The following is a 27998-nucleotide window of genomic DNA, read 5'->3' as shown; positions in this document are numbered from 1 at the left end:
TTTCATTTTAAAGATGATTGATGTTGAAATGGTACAGCACATTGGGCTTGTCTTGCCTGGGAATTTTGTGGCATCAGTTCACTGAACAGTGAAGTACTGCCAATTCATGAGAGAGAGAGAGAGAGAGAGTAGCTCAACAACAACTAAAGTCTGTGGTGGGCGATAAATACTGAAGGTTTCAAAAACCGTTTAATATTGAACATGATCTTCTGATACAGAGTCATTAACGAACTATATTGGTCCGTAGATTATAATACCAATAATGGATCGAGATATAAAACCTTGTTTTGAATGCAGGTCTGGTGATCATATCATGGACGACTTACCCAATGTGGTGACAACACAAGCTTAATAGTTCCTGCATGCTTCCTTCACAACCAACCTCAAAAACCTTCTTGATGCACACTGCACTTAAGCTCAATACAAGTTCATATTCCATTTGAATCCTTCATCGACAGTGATCTAGAAGAAGAAGAACAAGATTCACAAACAAAGGGATGTCAACTCTAAGATGGTCCGGGAGGGCCTTGAGTGTACTGCTGCACTGCAGGTTGCGGTGCAGATGGTGGTGGCGGTCGTGGAGCCATCATCGGTGGGTATGGAGGGTACTGCTGATATGGCGGTGGCAGTGGGGCCATGTACCCATATGGTGGATAATATGGCGGCCGGTACTGACTCCCTTGGGGATGTGGAGGAGCCATGGGAAAAGCATGCCCGTGAAGATTTGGTGCTTGCTGCTCTGGCTGCTTCTCCGACCCGCTTTTGTTGTTGCTACCTTCTTGTGTTGGGACTAGCGCGCCCATTCTTTGAGGATCGGTGGATGGGTAGAATGTCCGTGCAGCTTGCGGTGGCGCGGGAATGTTGAAGTAGTTGAGGGGAGGCTGCTGGTGGTTCTCGGTGCCAGGTGGTAGCGGCTGATGGTTGCTCTGCTGCTGAGATATGACAGCCCTTGGAAGCAGCCCGGCATGTGTGACAACCCCCTGTCTTCCAGCATCTTCATCCTGTGCCTCTCCCTCTGGTTTTGAGGCCTGTGGTCTTCCCCACATCAGCTTTAATCGGAGACCCTTTATGACAAGCTTGTTAGCAAGTTCCTCTGCGGCTTTTTCAGCAGCATCTCTTGTTGTGTAAGTTACAAATGCACATGCTCGCTGGAGCACCATCCTGATGGATTCGATCTCACCATGGGCATAGAAGTGGTCCCTCAGATCCTGCTCGGAAATACGGGCATCTAGGCCACCAACATATAGGGTCTTTATACTCTCATCTTCTGGGGGATTTAGAGAAGGCATCTCACCAGCCTTGCTTAAAAGCTTCTGAGCAACAGGGTCATTCACTCTGAATTCAAGAAAAAGAATGTCATTACAATCAATTCATCTGTTCAAGAGAAAATAAAAAATGTCGCTCGAACTAAATAGGTCTCTACAGACAAGAGTGAGAATGCAAATTGCAGATGGAATGATGCAGTGCTGCCTGAACAAACTCCTGATTCAGATGCTATATACTTAATTCTACTTGAAAAGTGAAATCCCTAACCATTCTCTAGAGCAAACTAAACCTAAACTAGAAACACTTGCTATCCCCAGGAATCATGTACTACAAAAAGGCAAATCCCACAGGATAAACTAGATAAGAAATGCAACAAACCTCTATTTAGTAGAGATTGTACCAAAATCAACATATCTGGTTCTAATATTTTTCTATCATATCTTTTGTTTTAAAGGGAATTTTTGACTATGAAAGTACCACAAATAACATCATGATGCAGATTGCTATAACGGAAAACAATCTGAAATATTAGAAGTATAATATAGATATAGCAAAGACTGCAATTTACTCCTATTGACTAGAAATAGCTAGTGAAATGACCCATCAATAGGCCTAATGAAACATATACTGGTCTAATAACATGGTAAAACTGCACACTAATACCAAATCAAGTTTGCACATACCAGGCATTATACCACTGTACCATGGCAATTGATACCTAGCAACAACAACAAGAACAATAATAAAACTATAAGCCCCAACTATTTGAAGTCGGCTATATAAATCTTTTGCTGCCATTTTGATTTGTAAAAAGCCAGCAATTGATGCCTTGAATAGGTAAATTATTGGTAATGTAGATATCGATTGTGTTGACTTCCAGATAAATTTTCTCCACTTGTGCTGCATTATTGCTTACATTAAACATAGAGTTAGCCAGTATACGTACCCATAATATCTATCCTTTATATTCTGCTGAGATAATTCACCAATTTCAGGCATCTCATGTCGATATGGACATTCAGCTCCACGAGTGCATTCACCACGCAAATAGAAACTACAAACATGGGCTCGATTTCTTTTATAGTATGGTGTTGTCCTTTGAAGCTTTAAGATGGTGTCATTTGGAAGCACTTTTCCATACGAAGATTCGTAATCTATGCCAGCTCTGGCCTGTAAAAAGAAAATTTCAGCAGAGACTAACACAAACAAGAAGTAGGGACAATATACTGTTGGATTGGTGTGACAAGAACGAAGAATAACATATCACTAGCTAATACCACAAAAACAAGCAATAAATATATGCGTAACATAGTAGCGAGATTATTAAGAAGCAAAAAATGCAAGCAAAGAAGCAATATTGGTAGCTGATGAGAAGACAATCTACAGTAAGCTGTTTAGAGCAGAACTATAGGCTCAACTCCAGCTTGCATCCTATTTATGAATAAATTAAGTTGTTAATTAGCTAATTTACTAACTAGTTACAGTTGTATTAACTGATTTTAGAAACCAAATTACTGATTAATTTTTTTCATTTTTTATTTTAATCATAAACTTACATCATGACTTATTCTTATGTGTCACTATGTTTCTTTCTAAAGGATGCACAACCTGATACACTAGGCTTTTGCCGTTGCTGACTTGAAGGATCAACATAAGCAACATTATCCTTACAAATACAAAGACTGTTTCGACGATTTGAACCTTGGTCAACCCAATTGATAAGAAGCAACCTTAACATGGTGCCAAGACTTGTTCCATTCCACCCTTCAGTTACATTTCTCTTCTAATCTACCAACTGAAAAGAACAAAGGGATGCTCAAGTAATCTAAGATCTCTCCCTGTTTTCAGTTCTTCAACTTGCATATCAGGCTTGATCATCATAAAAGCACTTCAATCTACAGGAAAACCCCTTTGGGCTTTGAAGACATGATGTGGACGGACATGAAAAATACTCATGTATTCTACTGAGTCAAATTAAATCAACTAATCTTTTTTAAGGACTTTCTGTTTTCTGGAAGTGTTTTCAGTTCTTCAACTTGCATATCAGGCTTGATCATCATAAAAGCACTTCAATCTACAGGAAAACCCCTTTGGGCTTTGAAGACATGATGTGGACGGACATGAAAAATACTCATGTATTCTACTGAGTCAAATTAAATCAACTAATCTGTTTTAAGGACTTTCTGTTTTCTGGAAGTGCTTGAACTTTCACACAACTAGATTAATTCCAAATGCCAACCAATGAATCAAAATTATAAAAAGGTCTAATTCAAGTTGACTATTTCTACCCCACAAGTTAGCTATTCTACCAGCCACTACAATTAAACAAGGTAAATGTTTACAAAATCCACTTGTACCAGAAAAGCAGATAATAAAGTACACTGCAAGCAATAGGTACAGTAAACAACATTGATAAAGCATACATGACATGGAGTCCAGGTGAATGAATAAAAAGCACTAGAAAACAAACACACCAGTGTTGGCCAGGCAGAGAAACAAACACACACTCCACAGAAGAAAACTGAAACATAATAATCTGATGTGAATGGCAAGCAAAGGAACAAAAAAAGTGACTATCATACCCTGCGGTCATGTTCTTCAGCAAAATACTCTCTATTCACATCACTCTTTGGGATGGCATCATTAGAATTGATAGCGAGGGCAGTGTCCCGAACTTGAACTGGTAGACCATATTCAAGATCAAGGACACACACCTGGCAGACGTTCTTCAACTTACAGCATGTCTGGCAGATCTCTGTCTTCTTGTACCTTGCATCACGTCCAGGCCTCCATCTGAAGACGGTGAAAGGCCGTTTGCAGATCTTACATTCCTTGTCATAATCAGCCTTTGTCTGAACAATGAGAAAGAAAAAAGCCACTGAAGAAACACATTTCCAATTACACAATAGACAGTTAAACAAGACCATAATATAGAAGACGAGGTCCACAGTGCAAGGACACCTGCACTTTTCCTCCATGAAAGTTTTTAAAATTATTTCAAATTTATAATGGAAATATATGGACGTGGAAGCAACCAGTATGTACGAACCCGATACATATTGGTGGCAACCTACATTCCCACCCCAAGTAAACAACATGCTATAAACATGGAACAACTCAAGGTACAAGTTATTTCTTACTTAAGGATGTACTTCAACCACCATAATAACCAAAACAGCCACAAGTTTTATTCATTCTTAGCAGTGGCAACAAAAAAAAATCGATAACAAGCCAAAACCAGGAACGAGGGAATCATTTGAAAGAACAGAAAAAGGGTTCTGTGTACTCTTCTATTAGTAGTGTGGGTTTCTAGCACTACGTTTGGACGGCAAAGTTAACCAAAGCCAAGCACATAAATAACCTTGGAACTTTAGCATCAGCAGAGAACCTCAGATTCCACTTCACAATGCGGACCACATCAGAGATCCAAATGAAAACAGTACAGGAAATAACATACTCCTCAACCAAAACCTCACCCGAATAGCAACAATAGCCCCAATCCAGCGCAGCAACTGTCGGATCCAAACCTCAAGTTGAGGGAGCGGAGCAACATATGAAGCATCATCCTGATCGAGAACCTAACTAAACCAAAGGAGACTCTCCAAAATAGCCTTATAATGTTACACGCGAAACAAGATCAGGATTTGCGGTCTCGTTACCAACCTTAAGAAATAGGCTTCCAAAAGAGTCTAATCTTTAACCCGAAACCTCACAAAGTAAGATCTCGTACTTCAGAGATCAACCGACTCATATCCCCTTGACCTAAACATATTGAATCGCTCGGAGATTAGAACCTATATTTCCCTCAGACGGAATCATTGGAGTACCTCCGAAAACACATAGATTCCTCTACGAAAAAGAGCAAGAGAAACCAATCGAGCGGCACAATGAAGGAGGAATACGAATTCAAGATATGGATCGAGCGTACCATTCGGATGTAAGGGTTGTCGCCCAGGCAGGACTCGCAGATGATGGGGAAATCGGAGCGCTCCCATCCGTCGGCCTGCGCGTCCCTCAGCAGCCGGTGCGCCATCGGGGAGAGAGAGAGAGAGAGAGAGAGGGCGAATTATGATGTCACGTGATATGGAGACTACGAGGGGCTCAAAAGAGATCAAATCGAAGTGAACTCGACCCGAATAATTTAGGCCGGTCCAGATTCAAAATCCCATCGGGCCCAAACTCCAACTAACCCGACCCGTCACACTTTTATCACATTTTTGTTCGCATAAAAATGGCAAATGATGATTTCGTTTCTAAAACATTTCTAAAAATTAATCGAGATGGAAATAGTATCACTTGTCTCACTCTGTCCAGTCCTCATACATATATTCTTTATTAATTTATAAATATAACTAAAACTATATACAATGATTTAACGTGTCTTCCCATATGTTATTCACGTTAGGATGGGGCAAAAATAATTTTATCATCTATTTTATTTCTTACATTAATGAGTATCTCATACACTGACAATATTCTATTTTTCACTCTTAATGTCTTTCTTTTTTTAATAGCTAAAATAATAATTATAAGACGATGTCAAGATTATATATATATATATATATATATATATATATATATATATATATATATATATATATATATATATATATATACCATTCGATATTGCTATAAAAAACCGATTTTGCAAGTATAAAACTACTTTGCTAATTTCTTATTATTCATTTTAGGAGTCTTTTTTATAATCATTCTTATTATTTATTACTAAAAGATTGAAAATAGAAACAAATAAATTACTTATATATAATTATATTTGTATTTGTTTCTATTTTTAATCTTTTAGTAATGAATAATAAGAATGACCATAAAAGAAAATTCTCAAATGAATAAATTAGCAAGAGTAAACAGTTTCATACTTGCAAAGAACGTTTAAAATACCCTCATAAATTAAATCCAATAGAAGTGGGCTTCAACACAATGGAAAAATGACAAGCCCGGTTGTTAATTAGGCAGTAATCCATCACTGATTCTTACTAGTTATTTAACTTCTTACTCTGTGAAGCACCTTTGCATTTAAAATGTGATCCTTTGCATGGCTGGACTTGTCATCACTGGTGAAAGCCTGGATAGAAAGATAAAGAGAGACCAGAGAGTAAGGTGAGTACAAGACAATGTCAAGTAGTTTTAATTCATCAACATGAGACAAACACCATGAGAAGATATATGGCAAAGGCAAATGTATGGTACTCTCTAAGATCGTAATAAATCAAACAAGCACAAGAGTTCACTCATAATTATTAGTCTCTCAAACCAGAATTCCTCTCATGAGGAGGATGAGTCATGGCCATTGGCAGTGTTCGCAGGAGGCAGCTGCTCAGCTACATTCACAGAAGCTCCATTCTGAGGAGAGAAAGAGTTGGTGACAGCAACTGGGAAGAAGAAAGCCAGAAACAGGTAGAAATTGCAACTTTGGGCAGAAAATGAACTCTAATTTACTTAAAGGCACCATTCACATGACATAGCTCTATGTGCATACATCCCACAGCATTGTGATGGTAATTGCGACATCCAAAAGGAGAAAAGTCAATCAAGCGACTTTGAGGCTTTGTGTAAGCAATAAAGTTCATTAGATGAAAATAAAACAACTTACCACTTCAATTCCTTCTGACGTGCCACTTTGTGTAAGCAAAATGGATTTTTCGAGAGGTCCCTCAATGTACCCTGCAGAATCCAGAATAAGGATCAAATAATTCAAACATCAGAAGTTAACAGATGATAAATGCCAATTCTTCACAGTGCTACAAAGAAGCTCTGTTACTTTATGCTTCCTCGCATATACAACACAAAGGAAACTTAAAGATTCTGTTCTATATTTCATATAGCATCTCAACACACATTATAAAAAATACATTCAAAACACACAAAAGGCATCATAAAATATAATTCATCTCTCAAAACTGCATATCCAAAACAAACATAATATCAATTTATACAATCATCACAAGGCTGGTAAACAGAGCATAACGATAGGGCTGGGAATTGATTCAGACCAATCCAATGCTTCACAATCTAATTTAATCCAATTATGATTTATGTCCAGTCTAAAAATTTAATCCAACTGCCATCCAAATCTCTTCTCCAGAAATTCAATTCCTTTGCCACTGCCATCAATGGTGGGAGGAAACAAAGGCATGTGGCCATTGGAGGTAGTAGAAGAGAGGAAAAAAACGGAGGTGAAGTGGTGGTGAACGCCAATCTGATTTGGGCTAATCAAATCTAATGGTAATCAGTTGAAATTCACCAGTCTAGGCTGAGTTAACCAATCTTCCCATTTGTCAACTTCAACAATAAAAAGGGAGTGTAAGGTCTGCAAAGTGACAAAAAAGCAACTGTGGTTGTGTTTGTTGATGCCACAATGTTCATGTTTCCTAGGGCAAGAGGCAAAGATGAAAGATTCGAGAGAGAGAGAGAGAGAGTGAGGAGAAGAGCATCTCTTAGCCACTTAAGAAAATAGAAATAACATTTCAAAGAAGGGAGATGTTACGGGCAGTGTTGTCTCAAGCATGCACCTTGCTTACCTGGCCTCCTGGGCAAGGCAACCCAAACCAATGGTGTCCCTACTGCATCAAGTCAAAGCCACTTTATCAGGAAAGCCATTTGTGCTTAGGTTCTAGGTAAAGTATGCGACTAACTTAAAACATAGGCTGCTGATTAACTTGACATATCAACACACATAAGTTTTCCTAATCCAAATCCCATAATGCCCTAAGATGTGGGTAGGAGAAAAAGATGGATCATCTGCAGATAACTAGACATTGTAGACAGCCACTGGAGATCAACGGATGATCGACGTTGACCAACATATAGTCAATGTTTAATAATTTTCTATTCCTTCTCTCTCTAATGAAGCTGTCTAGTTGTTGCTGCTTGGCCAGCTAGTTGAGGCAAATGTTGTTGCTGCTTGCTTGATGGCCATGGTAATTTCTGCTTCTTGCACAGCAATGGCTGCATTGCTTGCCCAAACAATAAAGATGTAAGCATTTACCAAATTTGTTGGTCAGTGACTCCTAATTATTCTGCTACAGTATTTCTTTTGCTTTAATAAATGCTGCTTCTTTAATTTTTTTTCTCAAGCTATTCTATTAGTTCAAACTTTAAAGTTCCATAACTCTAGTTCTTGTTAAAGTTTCTTTTTAATTAAAGTAGTGCCTTGCTTCACTCAGGTTTGCACTTTTATTTACACCTCTTGCTTTTGAGCAGTCATGAGACTTGGTATCTTGAGTTCACCTCGTGTCTTTGACAACAAAGTTGGCAGTCTTTTAAAAAAGTCCTGTTCTTTCCCATCTCTGCATTACACAATGCTTCACCTATATGGTAATTAAAGAGGCACCAATGCTAATTATTCTAGCCTATCTCTGCATTACCCAATGCTTCACTTGTATGGTGATTAAATAGACATCAAAGCCTCAATGGGTCCATCACCATGTTCAAAGCTCTAGATAGGCCACTTTGGCATTTTTTTTCTACAATGGATCTATAACAGCTCTTCAGTGGGGTAGTATTTTTTATTACATAATTAAATTTATTTCATAATGTGTATTATAAGTTATTCTTCAATGTTTTTCATTTTACCTTTTATATTTTAGTTCCATTTTATATGTTGTGCAGCTGTGTAAATATACAAAGGTAAAAAGAATCTTATAGCATATATAATTTATGTTTTCTCAAATTTACTTTTATATTTTTCATTTTGATGTGTTTACAATCTTTATTTTTCAGTTGTTTTCATAGCCAACCCTGATCCACTAATAAGATCCAGTCATACCCTGATAGTAAATCCCCAGACCAATCCTGATCCTATAAAGCTTGACAACCCCAACTCTTAACCATATCACTTTTACCTTCGACTTACTGTTACATGCCTGCATCCACATACTTCAAAAACAATCTGTTCTTGAAGCAGTCACAACAGTTCATAAAATAAGTGAATATAGCCGATGATATCCACATGCTACAGCTAGCAAAATCTCCAAATGAACTCAAATTTAATACTTTCCCATCAATGATTCTCTTTAGCAAGCTGAATTCACATGATTTATCAACATATAATGGATAGTGCAATACATTTTTCCATGATGATCAAAAACACAATTATATGTAAACAAAAATGACCAAACATGAAATGTAAGACACTTTATTTGTTTAAAACCATGCCCTTCATATTCAGCTGAAGACTTGCTAACCAAGACTGAAGATCTGGTGGCAGTGCCACTGTGGCACAAAGTACTAGCTGATCACAGGTTCATACAATATGTATACTATGATGTTGTTCTCCTAGCATAAGCCATGTCATTTTATAGCACCGTGTCATTTTATGCGGTGCACTAGCATGCTATAAAATAAACTGGCAGGAACCAGCACATGTTCATACATGGTGTGCAACAGGTTGTCATGAACTGACAGCATGGTCAATGGAAGAACTTGCACATTTACACCACCCCAGATTCTGTGGCATGATATGCAAATACTTGAATCTAAGAACCAATAGGGAACATCAAAATTTTCTTACATGCACAATAGAAACTAAGTCAGCTACAAGTTATGGAAAAAAAATCTCGGCTTCTCAGAAAACAAAAAATAACAAAAGCTCACAGACAAGAAGGTGATTGTATAGAAGCAAAGAATAATTAGTCTGAACATTCATGAAAATATAAAAACTTCCATAACAAATTGATCAACATATAGATATAACTACCTTATTTGCCCACATAAGTCCACAGGCATTGCATAGGGTCCTTGGTCCATCAGGTCCACGGCGCTTCATTGGTGTTTAATTTGAACTGATGCCACAATGATGACAACTGAAAATTTTCAAGGAAATGTCAATCGCAAAATCTTATGCAGCATCCTGTGATATATCTTGCATTAGAACTTAAACAATAGAATTTATGGTTGATAAATCGAAGATTATCCTGGATGCAAAAATAGAGAGATAATAAGATGAAAGATAGGAAAATAATAAGCTGAAACATACACAAGTTAGCAAGAAACTAAATAAAGTCTTTCCTTTTCAAATTGTCCCATGGGTGTTAATATATATACACACACATATTATATTACGAAGACCACAAGAAAACCAATATAATGAAAGGTTGCACCAAACAGCCATTGTTTCATTTAGAAGGATTTTGCTTTTGAATTCTCAAATAGCCATAGAAATAAAGTAAATGAACATATGCAGTTGCTGATGGAGGTCGACCTTCAATTGAACCCTAATGTTGCATTCCCTCGCAATTTGTGACACCCAAAGTTGCATCCTCAGGCTTTGATTTTGATGATCTGAACTGACCCCTGTTCCTCTGCATCCTGACAACAAGGAAAGCAACAGTAATGAAGAGCACTACATGCCAAAAGACATGCTGCAGATCAAAATATCAAAAGGCCAGACTAATAAACTTAACATGGAGTTAAACAAAACATTTGTGAAATATCTGTACTGCATCATACCCAAACATCAGACCATGTGACATCTCAGAAATGCTTATGAACTACTTCCCATTTCCACCTCCTCTACCATGAACTTCGTAGCCACAGATCAAATATACATATTTGTAACAGTATATAGAACAGAAAAAACAAAGTATGTCACATTTTAGGCCCCTAAACTAAATATAATCCACAGTATCAATATCTATTGGAAAGAAACTTTCATTTTTCACATAACTAAAATGTGGACAATGGCCATTCACATTGATCATATAACTTATTTAATTCCCAAGACATGCATCTGCAATTTCAAATACAATTCACAGAATATTACCATCTATTGATGCATTGAAGAAACTAATACGAAAATTGCAGACAAACATAATAGAAAAATCACCTCTTACCTGAGGGCAACTTCTTTCCAAACAGCATACCATATCTTCTTGTCAAAATTCCGTTCTTTCATCTTCTCCCGAAACCTCAGTTGTGAAGCAACTCTGTGAGGGAAATTTGAGCGCTGTAAATAACCAACAGACAAAGCTGCAAAATTAGAGACCACCCATGTTTGCTAATCCATTAAAGATTATTTAGTCTAACAAGTACCTTAAACGATGTATTCGAAGCTGATATATTTGAAGCCAAGCTACTAGTTATCCACGTCCTCCCAATAACAAAAGCACATCTTGAACCTACAGGATAAGCAAATTTATTACTATTCTAAATTAAAAGCATTTGATGATATAAGAGGCTTTTCCTTTCACAAATGCAACCAAAAAAAAAGTACGCAAAATCTCACCTTTTCAGGGGACACCGAGTCGAACACGTATACCTCCCCATTGAAAGAGAGAGTGAGTTGAGTGCTGGCGGCCGGAGGCACGATCCCCGCCTTTGGATCCCCCAAATTGCCAATATCGGGAAACGCGTCTCCCTCTATCCGCTCCTACTCGACGGCACTATCGTGATCTTCTTCCATGCCGTCGCCGCCGCCATCAATGTCCTGGTCGTGCACGTACGAATAAAACGTCCTAGCGTCGGTGGCCGCTATCAACTGGGCCTCGCCGGCGCTTGTGGCGGGCGGATGGGCCGCGGCCGGCTGCCGAACGAGGCGAGCCGCATTCAAATCCGCCGGTTGGCCGGGTTTCTCACTCATGCCTCTTTCGTTTTAGTCGAATTACACAAAGCTTAACCATCACAGACGTGAAAACCGCAGAAAAAAAAGTAACCGCGATCTAGATGATGTGCGGAATCGATCGGTTTCGGCGGAAGAAAGTAATCGGTAGATGAACAGGCACTGATCCGATTCCGTAGAAGACCATGGGAGAGTCGAATTGGAGAAGCCCTAGAATTCTCGGTGTCCGATCGGCGAAGAAGCGAAGAAGAAATTTGTACTAACGAAATCGAAACCAAGAACGGAGACATGATGGGAGTGACGTCGCCCACCGAGGATATATAATCTGAACCGTAGAATTCGAAACGTGCGGTTGTGGTAAATTATGGACGGCACCTTAATTTATCTTTAAACGTCGGGGGTAATTACAGATTACCCTTAGCTAATCTATAGTGAGATCCCTACGAAGTTAAAATATTTAACCTTAATTCTCCTTGTATTATCATATAAATAAATAAAATAAATATATAATTTTATTATTTTTAAATTATTAATTTTATATAAATTTTCTCTTCATATGGATTTCCTTTCCTTCTTCTCTTTCCAAACTATTCGTCTATCGCATCTGCTCGCTCGTTACTCATCTATCGCATCCACTCGTCCGTCACACCTATCGCTCATCACTCACTCGTAGCTCACATGACGTACTTATTCATCTATCGATCATCTGACATGCTCACTTAGAAATATAATCCTTCAGAGAAAAGTTTAGACATCATGCATGGTGTGTAATATTCAAACAAGTGTTCGATCATTGAGTTCACTTGAAGCAAAAGAGTAGCTTCTAACAATCCAAAAAGCAATTCAGAGACAAAACCTGGTTTGTTCAATGCGCAGTTAAGCTGAAAAGTGGATGATAGAATCATCCCAGAAGTGACGTTGGCTACTTCTCTCGATTGGACAACAGGACATGAAACGAATCTACTGTGAGGCAAACGGAGATCATCACCTTTTTTTTTTTTTTTTTTTCTGACGATTGTAGACAAACATTAGCAACATGTTTAATTCTAAAGCATCACAATATTTACAGATTTTAATAAAATATAATAGTATGTGTGGATAGAGATTCAGTACACAAGATTCATTAGGGTTAACTAGGACTTCAATAAATATAAAAGAATTAAATGCTGTGACTTTTTGATTGATACCTCTTATTCTCCTTTCTAATTCTCTTCCTCAGATAACAGACATGGAGAAGCATCATCACAGTTTTACTATGTGGATCATCGCTAGAGAAGATAATGCTTGACCTCCTTCATCCTTTCCAACAAATCTATAGGGTTTCAGGGATATATGATATTCTTAGGTAAAACACAACTATCTTTCTGATATGCAGTTTTTTATTTTACAAATTTTACGCACGACAATGAAAACATATTAAGAAATTTGAAACTTTTACTTTTTGTTTTCCTCCGCTCATATATTTCTACTATATACATTTGTCATAAGAATATTACCATCAACAGTATTATAGGGGAAAGGGTATGTAATGCATTCTTCTTCTTTTATGAGCTGCATCAAGTGCACGTTTAACCAGTTTTTCACTAAAAAATATATTATATATATTTCTTTCAAGAGAATCGATTATAAACTTTGCCCTCGAAATCTTAGTGCACAAAAGTATCAGGGTTATTAATCATCCTCTTATTTTTAATTCTACCAATTAGTATGTTTATTAGGTATTATGAATTTACTGTGGTTAATTTGTACTAAATATTTAAATTAGTAATTTAGACCTATTATTAGTTATTTCATCGGGTTTGTTCATATCAAAGATCTAATATTGGATATGATAAGAAACTGGGATAAGATCAATCAACCACAAAGAAAAAAGAGAGAGAGAGAGAATACACTTATTGAAGAGGGCATGCAGTGGCTGCAAGAGATCAGCAGCCTGAGAACTTGCTAAGGGGGGCACAAATTTGGCTTCTTCCATTGCCACAGACATTCTTACTGAGAACATCATATTTCTATTCCCAGCATTATGTCACAATAGGTGTATGCCTCTTGTCCAACTTTGCATCAGGTTTTGGGTGAGACCAAACATCAAGTTTGTCCAAGCCTGATCAAAGTTGGCTCACTTAGACTTGGGTGGATTTGCTTTCAGGTTGCTGCTGAATTGAACAAAGTACAATTCAGTAACATTAACAGAGCCACAAATTAGCAGGTATCATAAATCAGTCAATTCAATAATATTTGATATCAATTACACTTGCTGCTGATGATCTTATCACACCCCATATACCTATGCAACATCAGTCAAACGATTGAGAAGGACCGGACCAGTTTGCCAAGCACAAAGGAGAACAGAATGCAAAGAGATGTGGTCGAAAAACAAAGGGTTGTCAGCATTTAGCAGAGCAAAATTGCAAACAATCCAGTCCAACATTTTCCTTCTTGTTAGTTTTCTTTGTTGCTTGCAGTGACATCACAGTTTGAAGAAAGAATATTAGTCCCTAACTGCTCTCATTTCGCTGAAGTTTCAGATTTTGTATTTCTCATGACTTGCGTCTTCCCCACATCAGGTGTAGCTCATGTGGTGCAACGATCTCGAGGATTATGGGAAGCTGGATCCTTCTAAATTCGTATAAAGGGAAAGAAAATACAACAGTCATGATCGTGTCATGCCTTCTCCTTGACCTCAGCAACGGGAACATAGATCACAGTCTCTTCTCTTACACAGGTTTTGGTGGTCAGTTTGTCTTCATCCATGCATGACAGCAATGTCTTCTTCAAACTTTGAAGTTTATCCTCCAGTCTACAGAGCCTCTCAACCTCAGTTAAGTAGAGCTGCTCACTGTCAGTCTTCTCATCCAACTGGCAACCTGTTCCTCCCTTGTTGAATGTTCTCTCAAGAACTAACCTCCTTCGACCACTCACTTGTCTGAATGATTTGCCCACCTAGTATAGAGGATGATGCAAATGGATAAGCTAAGCTAAGACTTAAATAATAGCAAAAATGAATTTATTTGTGTTCATAAAGACATTTGTGCCTTACCCGACAACCCGGTGGGCCTAAATCCTCAGACAAGCTTTCGTTCATGGAAATAGATGTATCCTGGTTCTTAACAGCATTCGTTGTCTCATTCTGCAGCACAACCAGAGATCAATTTAATTAATCACATTAGCGCCAATCTTTTCATTTTATACTTGAAAAAGAGCCAGATATGGTGTTCGATCAAACTCTAATGAGTGGCAAACCACCTTAGATCATTCATCTAATGAAATACCTGGATCTTGTCAAAGGAGTGTTCATTAGCCATTCTTCTCTGCAGATTTCCTGATATTATCATCATTGATTGTGGATACTTCTTTCAGATAATCTTTCTAAAATTTTTAGGCACATGAATAAAGGATGATAAGTGTAATAGGTAAGAACTGTAAATTGACGTAACTTCACTTCATATGATTTTCCAGCTCTTCAGTGACTAATTTTTAATTCTCTAGGAAAATTACTTGATTGATGACATATGGTAGTTATACCTAGAAAATTGGACCATGAGATGCAATTCATGAAGAAATGTAGGTTTCCACTATCTGTTGTCTGTGGTTTAGCAAGCTGCTACTGATAAGAACTTTGAAGGACACTGCCAGGTGGGATTGGACAAAACACAGTTTGTTACCACAGTAGACGTCCAGACTGCTACATGATTCCTACAGCAGCAGATGCCACCGCATGGGCACCATGCACTCCAACACACACTCAGGACTGTCATAAAGAATATAATCGGCCCAAATAACATGTGGACATTGCCCTTTGGCAATAATATATTAGCAGATTACAAGCTATCTGACATTTGCTATCACAGTCATTTATTGTTTTGACAGCCAAACATAATTTTGGCTATGAAATTGCCAAGGACAAAAGATTTGACCATCAAGTATTATTTTAACTCATTTTTAGATCAGCTTTTCACCTGCTAAACTGGATATGCTGTCTCAAATATCTTCCAAATAGGTTGTATCAATTAAAATAGCCACATGAATTGGAAGTTTTCAAGAAAAAAGATGACTATCAGCAAGCACTCCGTTTGAAAGATCGGGCTCAATCTTTTCTTAGATGGTTTTCCAACTCAAAGTGGAGCCTTAATATTGTGCTTTGAAAATTTTCGACAAAGCTCGTTTTACTTGTTTGTGTTTCCAATATAAAAATATTCCCCAGGACTGGGAGATATGCAAATCAACTGCTGATCATAATCCTCAGAGAAGCAAAGACAGCATTTAAATTTTAATAATTCTACATCAGCCTGACTTTCCAAGAAGGTCATGTTGCATATAGAACAGAAAGGACAAATTCCATTATAATGCATGGATTCATTAAGAGATATATCTTTTTCTCGGCTTCTTTTTCCCTTCACATCTGTTTTTTTCTTACTCCATAAAGCACAAGGTATCAGATATGAAAATTCAAAGATCTCACTGAATAAATTTTTCCCACAAGGTAAACAAGTTATTACACCAATGATCTAGTCTGAAAACATGGAACATGAGCGAACATCTTTATTTTATTTTCTAAATATACATGAAAAAAAAATCCTATATATTAGGGCCAAGTTTTAGAAATTGAAAAGAATTTTGGTTGAAAGGAGAAAGTAAAGAATCTTTGTGCTAAAAAAGTAGTGGATATTTTATTCAGATACCAAAAACATGTTAATTCAATTTTTTCTACTTAGCTTAGTCGCAGAAATTTTATCCTACTAAGCTTAGTCACAGAAATCTATTTTTTCTACTAAGGTTTGCATTTAGGGGTTGAATTCAGTTTCCGCCAAGCAAATGAAAAGTTGCACAGAGTTGCCTTGCTGCCAAAGAAGGGATATAAAGAAGCACGTCAAGGAAAAAAAACTCTGTACAGTATTAAATAATCAACAGCTAAACCCCATTTCAAGTGAAATCAAGCTATCCATGGGAACATTCGGAAATAACAGTTATTTTGTCATGCTAAACAAAGTTCAATGTCTTAGGAAAATAATTCCTGTAATAGGCATGCCTTCCAATCATTTCTATAGAACAATTCATCAAGAACATGCAGCAGCAAAATCTTAAGTTAAATAACATCTTAAGAACAATAGATCTATACAAATGAAAAAAGTAAGAATATGATGGCCTTTCCTGTTGAACTTTGATCATGTGCATGATATTCATATAAAGAGAAAAAGTAAAAAAGATAGCAAAGTTGACCTTTCTCATCCTAAGAGCAGCATATCTTGCATTCTTAAACCACTTGCTGACCTGCAAATAACAATTAAAAAGTTTGATTTGTCTGGCCAAAATTTAAACTTCAAAAGACAATATTTCATGCAAGCATATGCAGTATCTAATCGGTTTAGCAAAAGGCCACTGTCAAAAGACTGGAGAAAGGTTACTATGAAGGCAACAACTAAATACTTTAAAATGAGGATAAACACAATGGTATCGCAAGCACCACCCAATTTATTTTCTTTTTCTTTTCTTTATTTCCTTATTTTGGAGATCAATACAGCTAATTGAGAGTATAAATTAAGCCTAATGAAACTCAAATGAAGCACTTGGACAGCAAATTAACTCTAATGCAGACCCTCACTTGTCCTGCCAATCAATGGGAAAAAGTTTATGTAATGCACTTGCAGAGGATCTGCCAAGAATCAATTGCCTCTCTTCTCTTAGTCTTATTTCTTCTCAATTTCTTAACTAACTCAAACTTTTTTCATAGACACATGTTAGATCAGTCGGTGGTAGCCTTTGTACTAGCAAGTTCCACACAAGTGACGGGGCAGCTTCATCTTGTAGGAGCAATTTGATAAGAAACATCAACGGCACGATGTGGTAACTGCCAGCAAATATATTTGTTGATAAAACCTGAGCATGCTGATTTGTGATTTTTCAGACAAGACAAGTGCTATAGCTCAAAAATAGAGCTTGAGGACAAACATAAATCTCCTATATCCATACTGTTCTGCCAGGTAAAATTAGAGTACCACCTTCATTTTCTTATTTCCACTTTAATACGTTAGTGCCTACTTATATTTTGTAACAACGTTTCATTTAATTTATGTCAAACTCAAGAAAAAAAATAGAGCAACAAAAGAAGTTATTGATTAGATTAAATTTTTAAAGCTTCCACTACAATCACAATTGAATAATGATAATGATTAATAGCAATAGTATATAGATTACCAGGAACTAGGTTTCAAGGCTCTACTGCATTATTGTTTCGCTCAGGCATGTGGAGTTTCACTGTTGCCATTTAGGTGCATTTGCTTGTTTCGCTCAAGCTTATTTGCATTTGCATTCCGTTTCTCAGAGTTAGTCCATACATGTTTAGAAAAAGCTCAGAACATGAAACAAGAGAAAGAGAAAATGAATAGTGACCAATATGACTGATCTCACACCATACTTTACACAATATCAAGTATATCGCAAAACAACATGTAAGTTTTTTATTCAATTAGAAGGTTGATCAGATAAAAAGTATGCAATACCATACCTTCTCAGATGAAATGCCCAATTGTTTAGACAGGTTCTCTTTGGCAGATCTTGAAGGAAGTTCATTTTCAGCAAAAGCAAGGCGAAGTTTCTGTTGTATTGCATAGAAAAAGGTTAGATAATGAAACAAATGAAGTTTACTCCACGATCAATCCTAGTAGGTAGCTGAGCTGACAAGAAACCAAAGTACATAACTAAAGTCAACAACATTGCTCTATTTCTTAATATCTCTTCATGAATTTAGTAACTCATGTATAGACATAAGTTATCATCTCTTTGCCATTCTTCCTTTCTTTTGAAACGGCAATCCTTCTTTGATCGCTCTTAACAGAATGTTAGAACAAATTATTCTAAAGCTGCCAATTTGAAACCATGGCTCCAAGCTAATCTGAGCCAAGTAATCAAAACTAGCATTAAACTATTTGAAGTTTTGAACTAGTGGCGAGATTATAACTAATGATTTTCGGTCGCCCACATATTAGCTTCTATACTTGACATTTTGAAAAAACATTTTGTGCTATATGAAATTTGAGTAGGCATGCAGCAGTGCAACATAAACATGCTGGTTAACCAAAAAGGGATAGAAAAAGGGGGAAGGGTCATAGATTGGCATCTTTTGTGGTGGCACTCCTATGTGTTGCATCTGCTACAGGTTTAGGGCTTAAAACACGGACTAAAATTGAATTTAAATAGGTAATTATACATATTCATTATTCTTTTTTTCCCAACAAACTAGGTTCAACTCAGTTTCATCAAGCACCACGAAAAATAAAAATCAGTATCGAGGGATTCATAGATCCTATAGGATACCCATATGTTTCACAGAGTATTCAAATCCCAAAAGGTTTTCCTATAGCAGGTGGAAACTCTCAAAATTTGTTCATTCAACTATTTAAAATCCCGCCTTAATCTTATTTTTCCAAATTGATTCAGTGATTCAGGAACTTGTTTTAACCTCTCTCTCTTAGTTTATGGCACCACGTATTTTGGCTCATGGCTCATGATTGAGGAACATTATCACTCCACCAAGCATCACCTCAAGATCTCTCACCACTCTCATTTGGAGATTACTAGAAAAGGTCCAAGGAAACTGAGGTAGATCAGTGTCGTCAACCACTTCGTGTCTTTTTGCCTTGAGACCTTCTCACCTCATCAAAGATACTTGGGTAGGCCGAGAAGATTAACAGAGATGTAAAGAGGATGAGATGATTGTCAAGTATAGAAGATACACTTGACAATTTGAAAAAAAATCACCTCATCAAAGATGCCTGAAGCAACCACTAGCACTTGCATTTTGTTACGGTTTGTATTCTTGCCTACTTTGTGTGGGCTTAATCCTATGGAATGGTTTTGAAGATGCAACATATCATGAGTCAGATCCACCAACTGTGACGTATTTGTAAGTGTCCGATGGAACCTAGTGCATTAAGATTTTTATTGGAAGATATCAAATGGCATAGCAATACAAAAATCTGATCTTTTATCATTTTTTTAACTTCCAATAATTTACATTCAAACAATATTAGAAGAGAAGTATGATACTATTTTTGAACAATTATTCGTCTAGTACTTATCCCAGCATTCATCCCCCAGCTGAATTAAACATTTGGATATGCTCTCATTTGGATTCTGGTCCCCAGATTCAAGCAACACTAATATTGATATTTGGCCATCTTTTCTTCAGTGTAGCATCCAGAATTGCAATAAAAAGATAAACCCAGTCAGTATCACCTCAATAGTGCAAATCTAATTACCAACTTCTAATCTAGGAATTCTCTTATCCATATTCAACTCCCTCATAGTTCACCCAATGTCTTAAAGTAGAATAAAGAAACTGAAAAGCAAAGAAATAAAAGACCTAATCAAAGTGCTTCCACACGAGTGCAAGTCTGATTACCTCAACTGCATCAGGAGGTATTCTGAAGAGCTGTTTCTTATCACATGATATTTTCTCTGTCAGTGCAAGATTTGAAGATCCATCCTCATTCACAGGGTTAGCCATGCAAGTGCTAGTGGTTTCTTCCATCTTTCTCCTCTTTCTCCTATTAGGACCCCAGTCTTCATCTTCACTTTGTGCCACGTTTTCAGGTGGTTCCTTCCCAAACATTTCCTATAAAGAATAAACAATAGTAAGTGTGAAGGCAAACAACCAGTAAATGATAAACAAGATACTTGTATCCAGTGATTTAAAAAGCGCTAAGCGCTAAGGTCCAAAAACGTCCGAGGCGCTAAGCGCTCGCCCGAACGAAACGAGATGCTAAAATATAAAAATATATAATATAATTAATAAATATAATTATTAAAATAAAAAATATGATATTAAATTAAGAAAATCTCGTAATATCACATTAACAAAAAGTCTCAAAATTCAAAACAATGACAATAATTTAAAATAAATAAAAATTAATAGTATTAAAATCAAAATAATATATTATTAATCTAATAAATAAAAATACTGTTACTAGTATACTGTTAGTAGTATACTGTTAATATACTGTTAACAGTATACTATCGAAGTGAGAAGAGTTTGAGTAAGAGGAAGATCGAGGCTGCTGACTGAGAGCAATGGCAACGGGAGCAGGAGCGGCGAGCGATGACAGTGGCAGTGGCAACGGTAGCAGCGAGCAGCGGGAGCGACGAGCGACGACAATGGCAATGGCAGCGGTAGCAGCGAGCAACGGCAATGGGAGCGGGAGCGGCGAACAACGACAGTGACAGCGGTAGCGGTAAAAGCGAGCAGCGACAGCGGCGATAGCGGCAGTAGCAAGTACCGGTAGCGGTAGCAGCGATCAGTAGGAGCGGGAGCAGCGAGCGACGACAGTGGTAGCAGCGAGTAGCAGTAGCGGGAGCGGAAGCAGCGAGCAGGGTTAGGGTTGGGAAGTCAAGAGAGGAAGGCTGATATATGTGCTTTAACTTGGGCGCTGGTTCAGTCGAACCAACTAAAGCACTGGAGACCGAACCAGACCTAAAACGCTGGTTCAGTCACCTGGTTTAACTTGGGCGCTCGCTCGAAGAGCCCGATGCTTAGGCTCGGGCGAGCGCTCAAGCAACGCCTCTTTGAAGTGCGCCGCCTGGAAATAAGGCGAGACGCTCGAGCCTCGCTTCGCCTCGCCCGAGCGCCTAAGCGCCTATTGAAACCACTGCTTATATCTAATTGTTATTAAATAAATATTCTCAAAATAACTTTTTTGCTAAACTATCAATATAGGAATGAATAACTGAGACAAAAAAAGCAAAAAATTAAAATTTTGTTTAGAACTGTAACTTAATGTTTTTCAGAAGTTCAACACAAAATCATGTCCATATCTTATAAACTTTCATGGTACCTTACATGAAAAAGTACTTTTTAAACTTATGAAGCTCAAAACTAGAAATATCAAGGGATCCTTCACAAGATTGATCGTCATTATCTGACAAACTAATCATTTTAATGTTTAAATGAAAATGATGAAATCACCAGTTATTTCTTGTGTTAGGTTTTTGGATATGACATCATCTCAAAAGCTGGAGAACCTTATAAATTCCATCAAATTGTGACCTAGTAAGGAATAAGGGATCCCTAAATTCCACAAGGTAATCTAAATATAGGTGTATACTTTCCTGTGTACTACTGATTCATCATGAAGATGCAGGACCCCATTTATGAACTTTTCTTAATTATAAGTTGGGGCTCCTCCAGTAACTGTCTACATCTTGCTATACTAACTAAAACATGCAATTCAGCCAAAATAATTTCCCCTTACGTGAATGGCATACAGATCATCAGTTTTAATTTTGAGTGCATGATCATGTGACAAAAACTAGATTCCGCAAAAGTTAGTTACATTTTATGAAAGGCAATGTTCCTAAAAGTTCTTATGACTAATTAAGAGGAAAGATAGATAAATAAAGGTTAAGAAAATTCCCAATTTTTTTTCTTATTAGAGAGAATCACAAAAGATGCATCTGGCTACATGCTCACATTCGTTAGATGTAAACTGTCCAGTAGTTACATCTTGTAGCTTGCATGAGCTGGAAGCCTGGAAATATAGTTTTTATCTTTACCAGGCATCTTCCATGACATTAAGTGCCTCTGTTAGAAGGTTCACTAGTTCCCATAAATATTGTATCTTCTGAATTCTTTCTACCTTATTGAATAAAGAATTATTCTAAGTTGCTCTAGAAAAAGTCCATATTAACCACATCACAAGCTGCATAGAGTTTTCCTAGTTGATTCTCACAATTGAAACTGAAATTCATGGTACTTACATCATGAAGTTTTTTGTAGTCAACATCTCTCCGCTGCCTACGGTAGCTGGTAATCGCACATTCATTACTTGGACCAGAATCATAGTTGCCTACTGAATCAAATAGGTCAACCCTGTTCTTGCTTCTACTTATGATATTAAATGGTTTTTCAAGATAACTGTAATGTTCTGAATCAGAATAAGATATAGTTCCATCGGATGAAGAAAACAGGCTGCTCGAACTAGAGTCATTAGACATGTTTTCCTCGATTCCTGATCTGCTGTTGCTATTTTCATTTGTTTCTGGATTGTAATCTTCATCTTCTGAATCCTCCGATGGCCACACTTCAGCATGATTGAGGCCTGTGTTTTCAACATCAGAACAAGCAGTTGCTTCCTTGAAAATGTCCTGTTACACAGAGAGATTTGTCAGCTCCTAGTTTCTTAATGTAGTTTCTGATGAAAAGGCAACTTGAATATATCATCACTGCTAGGTACCAACCTCCCAGTTACTGTTCACACTGAAGCAGGTGCCTAGGTGTGCATTAATGGCTTCTAGAATTTCAAATTTACAGGTACAAAATTTGCAAAGCCATGCTTGGTCTCCAGGAGGAACTGAAGCAATAGTACAGTTAGTTACACTAACAAAATTGCAACTAGAGTTGGAAGAATACTAAAATGATCATAGTAAGACCTGGACCTACATAGTAAAGGAAAAAAAAAGTACAAAACAATTAAAGCATTTGTCTCCAGGTTTATCATTGTTGGGTGGTCTAGTCCCCATCAATCTTAGGAAGATGATGCCGAATCAGATGGGATGAAAGAAATCAATGATGGTCACTCTATCAATATCTGGCACCATACATTCAACAAAAGCCACAAAGGAAAATCGCCAGTTCGACATCAACAATTACAAAACAAACAAATTCCTTCGGTTAAATAAATGATTTTCACCACAAATAATCCAATATAACTTAATCATGTTCTATATGTGATTTAACCATAAACCAGACTAAAATGTGTGGACAACACATCAAAATTTTCCATCTAATCTAATTCAGCATCAAGGACTTCAAATACTATCAACTATATTTGTAGCTTTCCACCAATCAAAACCTTTATAGATCAAATTTCTTCATTCCCATGATAGTGGTAGTCATTCGTTAATTATGAAATACAACAGACCACTATCCTAATTATTCCGGCATCATTATCATCACCTCGATCTGTTATGTCAAAGTGGGTAACCAAATCTTGCTATCACTTTACTTACCATCAATGCTTATCAGTCCATGCCACGAAACAGCCACCATGTGTCTGACGTCTCTACCATCATCATTAAGCCATGTCAATGGGACAAGCTATCATATATCATTCCCACCATCACCTTAACCATTATATCTTTAAAACCACAATGTAATGGATTGAGTGTTCCTGTTGTGAATCATCCAACGTGAATGGAATCAGCTCCAACTACTTCTAAGACAACTGAGAAATCAACAATATGTTGATTTCAGCCAACTACTGCTTCCACCTAACCTGATACAATTATAGTCAAGATACTGGAGCCGGTCTATCGAAATTTTGATTTCAAACTATATTGCCAATTTTAGTTCCAGATTCACGAACATTCATTCTTACTATCTTCACTAGTAGAATATTCATCTATGCATATCTATAAAGCTGAGACATACAAATAAGATATCCCGTAAGGGGGAGGCCAAGGCAAAAAGAACTAGGAGAGGAGAAGTTTGGAGGACATGCTAGCCTCTGGACGAAATTGGGCTTGATCTAAAGCTAGAAAACAAGCCACGATTCTGATTTTGCCTTGGATATGCATGACATACATGCATTCATATATATTACTCTCAATGCACAGTGCATAATTTAGAGTGCTCATTTCCAAATGTATCTTTGATGCTACAAACTGATATTCTATAGATACAACTTACAAGGACAGCACATCGGTATTTAGTATAAAATAGCTCACTGATCAAGCAAGAGAGCATAGAAATGATATTTGGGAAATAAGAAGCAACAAACATAAAAGATAAATGTGAGTTATCTGAATGTGATATATAAAAGATAATGACACACTTTTTTCTAATGGAGGGTCCAAACATTTTTGGTGAAAGCCACTGTTGCAAGTTCCATCACACAGAATAATGTCATTATCTGGAAAAGCTTCAGTTGATCTGCATTTTGCACAGAAGATCTAGTGGAAAATTATGAATCTGTTAGAAAGTATTTAAGAATCATAATCGATGCATGCAGTATATTCAATTTCCAGACAAATAAAATAATAGTGTTTACATGTATTACAGTATACATACATGTTCATGAAATACAGATCCATCTGGATGCATCAAAGAATCTGCAATGCTTCCTACACAACTAAGTGAATCCAGCTTGCGAATTGCATCACGGATCCCAATTTTACATTTCACTATCTGCTTCTGAGCTCTTAGCAACTCCTTTTCGGGTTTAATCTTTTCTCGGCTGCCAAATGGGACCATAGAACCAAGTAAGGGTTAAGCTACTATGATCTGCATTCTTACAGAAATCAGTTGTGTAAGCACTTGCATGGAACAGAATCCTAAAATTTACAATCTTATTGATCAAATTTGGGGAATTACAGTGGATGATTTTAAATGCTAGTCCAAGACTCCCAAGTAGTAGGACTCTCTACACCTTTAGGTCAAGTGAAAAGATAAATGCAGTAATTTGAATGAAGAGTGTTACCCACTTACCCTTTGTGAATATGAGACACAATCAAGACCAGCTCAAGAATCATATGGTCTAAGATAGGACTGAAACTAATTAGCATGCTGCTAAAGTACGAGAGATAAAAGGTGCTTAGATGCGTAACAGGAAGATAACTACATCTGTCATTTACTACATGCATTATAACTTCATCAATCAACTATTTGAAACTTTTCAAATAAGAATTTTTTTTTTTATTAAATTGACATGCTTGAATCTTGGTTTATTTCGGATCAGGATCCGATTTTTTGTATTATAGAACCGGAAGAAGTAATTCATAGGTAGCACGAAGACATACCATCTACTATAGACATGAGAACCAGGGCTTAAAGACTAAACAAGTACCATCTTAGAAAAAGAAAGTGTCTACCATGGGGACAATAAAATATAACTTTTGCTCAAATCATGAGCTAAATTTTCAATCATAAGAATCAAGCATAAAACCTAATAAAAAGTTTACATAGTAGCCATCATTGGAAAGGCTACACACCTCTGGCCGTTCCAACCATCTCCAGAATATGCATCAATAAGATTCTGCTCCAGCTTTATTTTTATTAGCAGGTACCTTGTCCTTCTTTGCAGACAAGAGGCCTCATCACGTTCTACAGTTTTTTTCTTCCGTTTACGCCTTCTCCTTCTATGCAATTTAATTGTTCCATTGTCATCTGAAGTCCCTGGGTTCCCTTTACTGCACAAACAAGAAGATCCATTTGTCGATAATCGTGAGAGACATTGGCCATTAACTGAGGTATGGTGGGAGATTTTCTGCATAGTTTTGACAGGTTTCCCATTCAAAAAGTTCCTCCTCCTTATTCCCCTTTTCTTCATAAAAGTATTAGGCTTAAGTCTGCATCTCCTACTGTAGGAAACTTTGCGAAGATTCTTCTTTGCTGACTCAGAGTCTAATTTAGAATGGAGTTCCTTCCCAAGAAGAGAAGACTTTTTAGGTGTGTAGCAAATTAATTTCTTTCTAGAAGTCTTCATTTTTTACTTCTGCAGCCGCTCTCAGCAATACCAGATACCATATTCTGTCAATAAAATGATCTACAAGAAGTGTCAAAATCCAAATACAGGAATGAACAAACAACATAACCATAAATCTCAAGGTTACAGCTTAGATGGTAATTCTATTAAGAATTTATCCATTCCAATTTATCTTCCTAACGTCAGTAAGCTTGAACCTCATACAAAGTAGTCGCAATAGACTGAATAGAATGTTTACATGACATAGTAACAAAATGAAGCACTTTCAAGTATCGTGTATAGGTCCTGTAAACTATTACCGAGAAGAATGAGAACCAATTCAGCTTAGTATTATCCGATAGAAAACAAGACCCAGAGCTTGTCTTGAATCTTCCGTAGTTCTATAAGAAAATGTGAAAATCCATCTTCGAAATCAAAAGCTGGTGATTTGCTACCAGAAAAGGTGGAAACACTAGGACCTAGCAACTTCAGTGGTAATTGGCAACGTCTAGCTAAGGCATCTACGAACTACTTGGTTTAAGAACAAGGTTAATATGGCCTCAAAATAGGTTCTTTCTGCATCACAAAACCTCACCTTTGGCGCACGGATCACCAGCCTCCAATAAACCAAACCAAGAAAAATTTCAAATTGACTCACTGTTCTCTGCATCAATAATATATCAACGGTAAACTCTATCGTCAACGGGACCAACATGACTCCACCATTACCCAATCGAATTAGGCCTAATCAAGAAGGGCGCGCATTGGTGCCTGTCATGAGTGTTTGGATCGCAATGGAGGAGGCTTCGTACCTCTAGCAAGAACCCATCAAGAAGTCCCGCCCCACCCCACGCCGCATCATCTCGCAAATCCCTTCTCTAGTCTTTCAAGAAAACCGCCATCTTGCCCAAAATCCTCGCCTGATGGAGTCAGGGCATGTCGGCACCGCCGCCAAGACGCGTTCTTTAGGAAATCTAAAGGCCTGCCGCGGGGGTTGAGGGATTTCGAGGAGGAGGAGGAGGAGGAGGAGGCCGAAGAGGACGAACAGGGAAGTGGGAACGAGCAAATTAGTCCGACGGCCAACTATTATTTATGTAGCATAAAGAAGACAGAAAAAGAAATAGAAATAGAAATAGAAATGCTTCGATGGGATAAAGATTTTACATCACAAATCAACTCAAATTAAAGGATAAATTATATATATTAATAATTTTGGGATCTAATAAGAAGGACTCCTTATCCTCTCTTTTTTCTTTTCTTTATTGCTTTGGGAAATCTAAAATTAATCGGAGTGCCTCTATAAGCCATTAAAATGATATCAAACCAACTAGTTAAATATTAATCATCAGAACTTGACATTGTTATTTATATATATGGATAATTTTTTAAAAAATATTTTGATAAATTTTTAGTTAACATCTATTTTTGAAAAATTCGACATCTTTTTTCTAAAAAATGATATTGCCTAGACTATCATTCTCGTCCCGTCATTCCTATTGTCTTTATCATCACCTTGGCGAAAGGAGTTGTGAGCCAAGACACGCATAGATGGACCTTGCACCCTTCATTTGTTTGCCTCTGGGTATGTTTGCTTTCGCCTCCATTCGACTGCCTTCACACCTTGTCAACTATCATCTTCACATTACATTGTCTTCCTTCTCTCTATTTTTTTTTCTATCATCATTGTTATCCTCACCATGTGC

At 37.2% G+C, this 27998-nt stretch overlaps 2 protein-coding genes and 1 pseudogene across 5 annotated transcripts; all 3 read right to left on the bottom strand.

Moving 5' to 3' along the window:
- Positions 1-383: 383 nt before the first annotated feature.
- On the bottom strand, positions 384-5374 carry LOC135644652 (zinc finger CCCH domain-containing protein 40-like). Its single transcript, XM_065162424.1, has 4 exons — positions 5195-5374; positions 3849-4118; positions 2213-2436; positions 384-1335 (listed from the first exon to the last, which is right to left on the bottom strand). The coding sequence occupies exons 1-4, from the start codon at positions 5297-5299 to the stop codon at positions 507-509; spliced, it is 1428 nt and encodes a 475-aa protein (XP_065018496.1). The 5' UTR covers positions 5300-5374; the 3' UTR covers positions 384-506.
- A 1175-nt stretch (positions 5375-6549) lies between these two features.
- Positions 6550-12111, bottom strand: LOC135644224 (GATA transcription factor 20-like; annotated as a pseudogene).
- Positions 12112-14205: 2094 nt separating this feature from the next.
- LOC135644097 (pathogenesis-related homeodomain protein-like) lies at positions 14206-27368 on the bottom strand. Of its 4 annotated transcripts, XM_065161542.1 has the most exons (12): positions 27108-27368; positions 25823-26360; positions 24903-25068; positions 24667-24784; positions 23072-23184; positions 22592-22978; positions 20241-20453; positions 18345-18434; positions 17060-17110; positions 15112-15161; positions 14880-14969; positions 14643-14782 (listed from the first exon to the last, which is right to left on the bottom strand). In XM_065161542.1, the coding sequence occupies exons 2-11, from the start codon at positions 26314-26316 to the stop codon at positions 14921-14923; spliced, it is 1731 nt and encodes a 576-aa protein (XP_065017614.1). In that variant the 5' UTR covers positions 26317-26360; positions 27108-27368; the 3' UTR covers positions 14643-14782; positions 14880-14920. The 4 variants fall into 4 exon arrangements, with proteins under 4 accessions (XP_065017613.1, XP_065017611.1, XP_065017615.1 ...); XM_065161541.1 differs by lacking the exon at positions 15112-15161 and having other exon boundaries at positions 14206-14782; positions 25823-26376; XM_065161539.1 differs by lacking the exon at positions 15112-15161 and having other exon boundaries at positions 14206-14782.
- Between the last annotated feature and the right edge of the window lie 630 nt (positions 27369-27998).

This window comes from Musa acuminata, chromosome BXJ3-8 (assembly GCF_036884655.1).
Source record: "Musa acuminata AAA Group cultivar baxijiao chromosome BXJ3-8, Cavendish_Baxijiao_AAA, whole genome shotgun sequence".
Classification (NCBI taxonomy): domain Eukaryota; kingdom Viridiplantae; phylum Streptophyta; class Magnoliopsida; order Zingiberales; family Musaceae; genus Musa; species Musa acuminata.
This window is presented reverse-complemented; position numbering and strand designations above follow the sequence as displayed.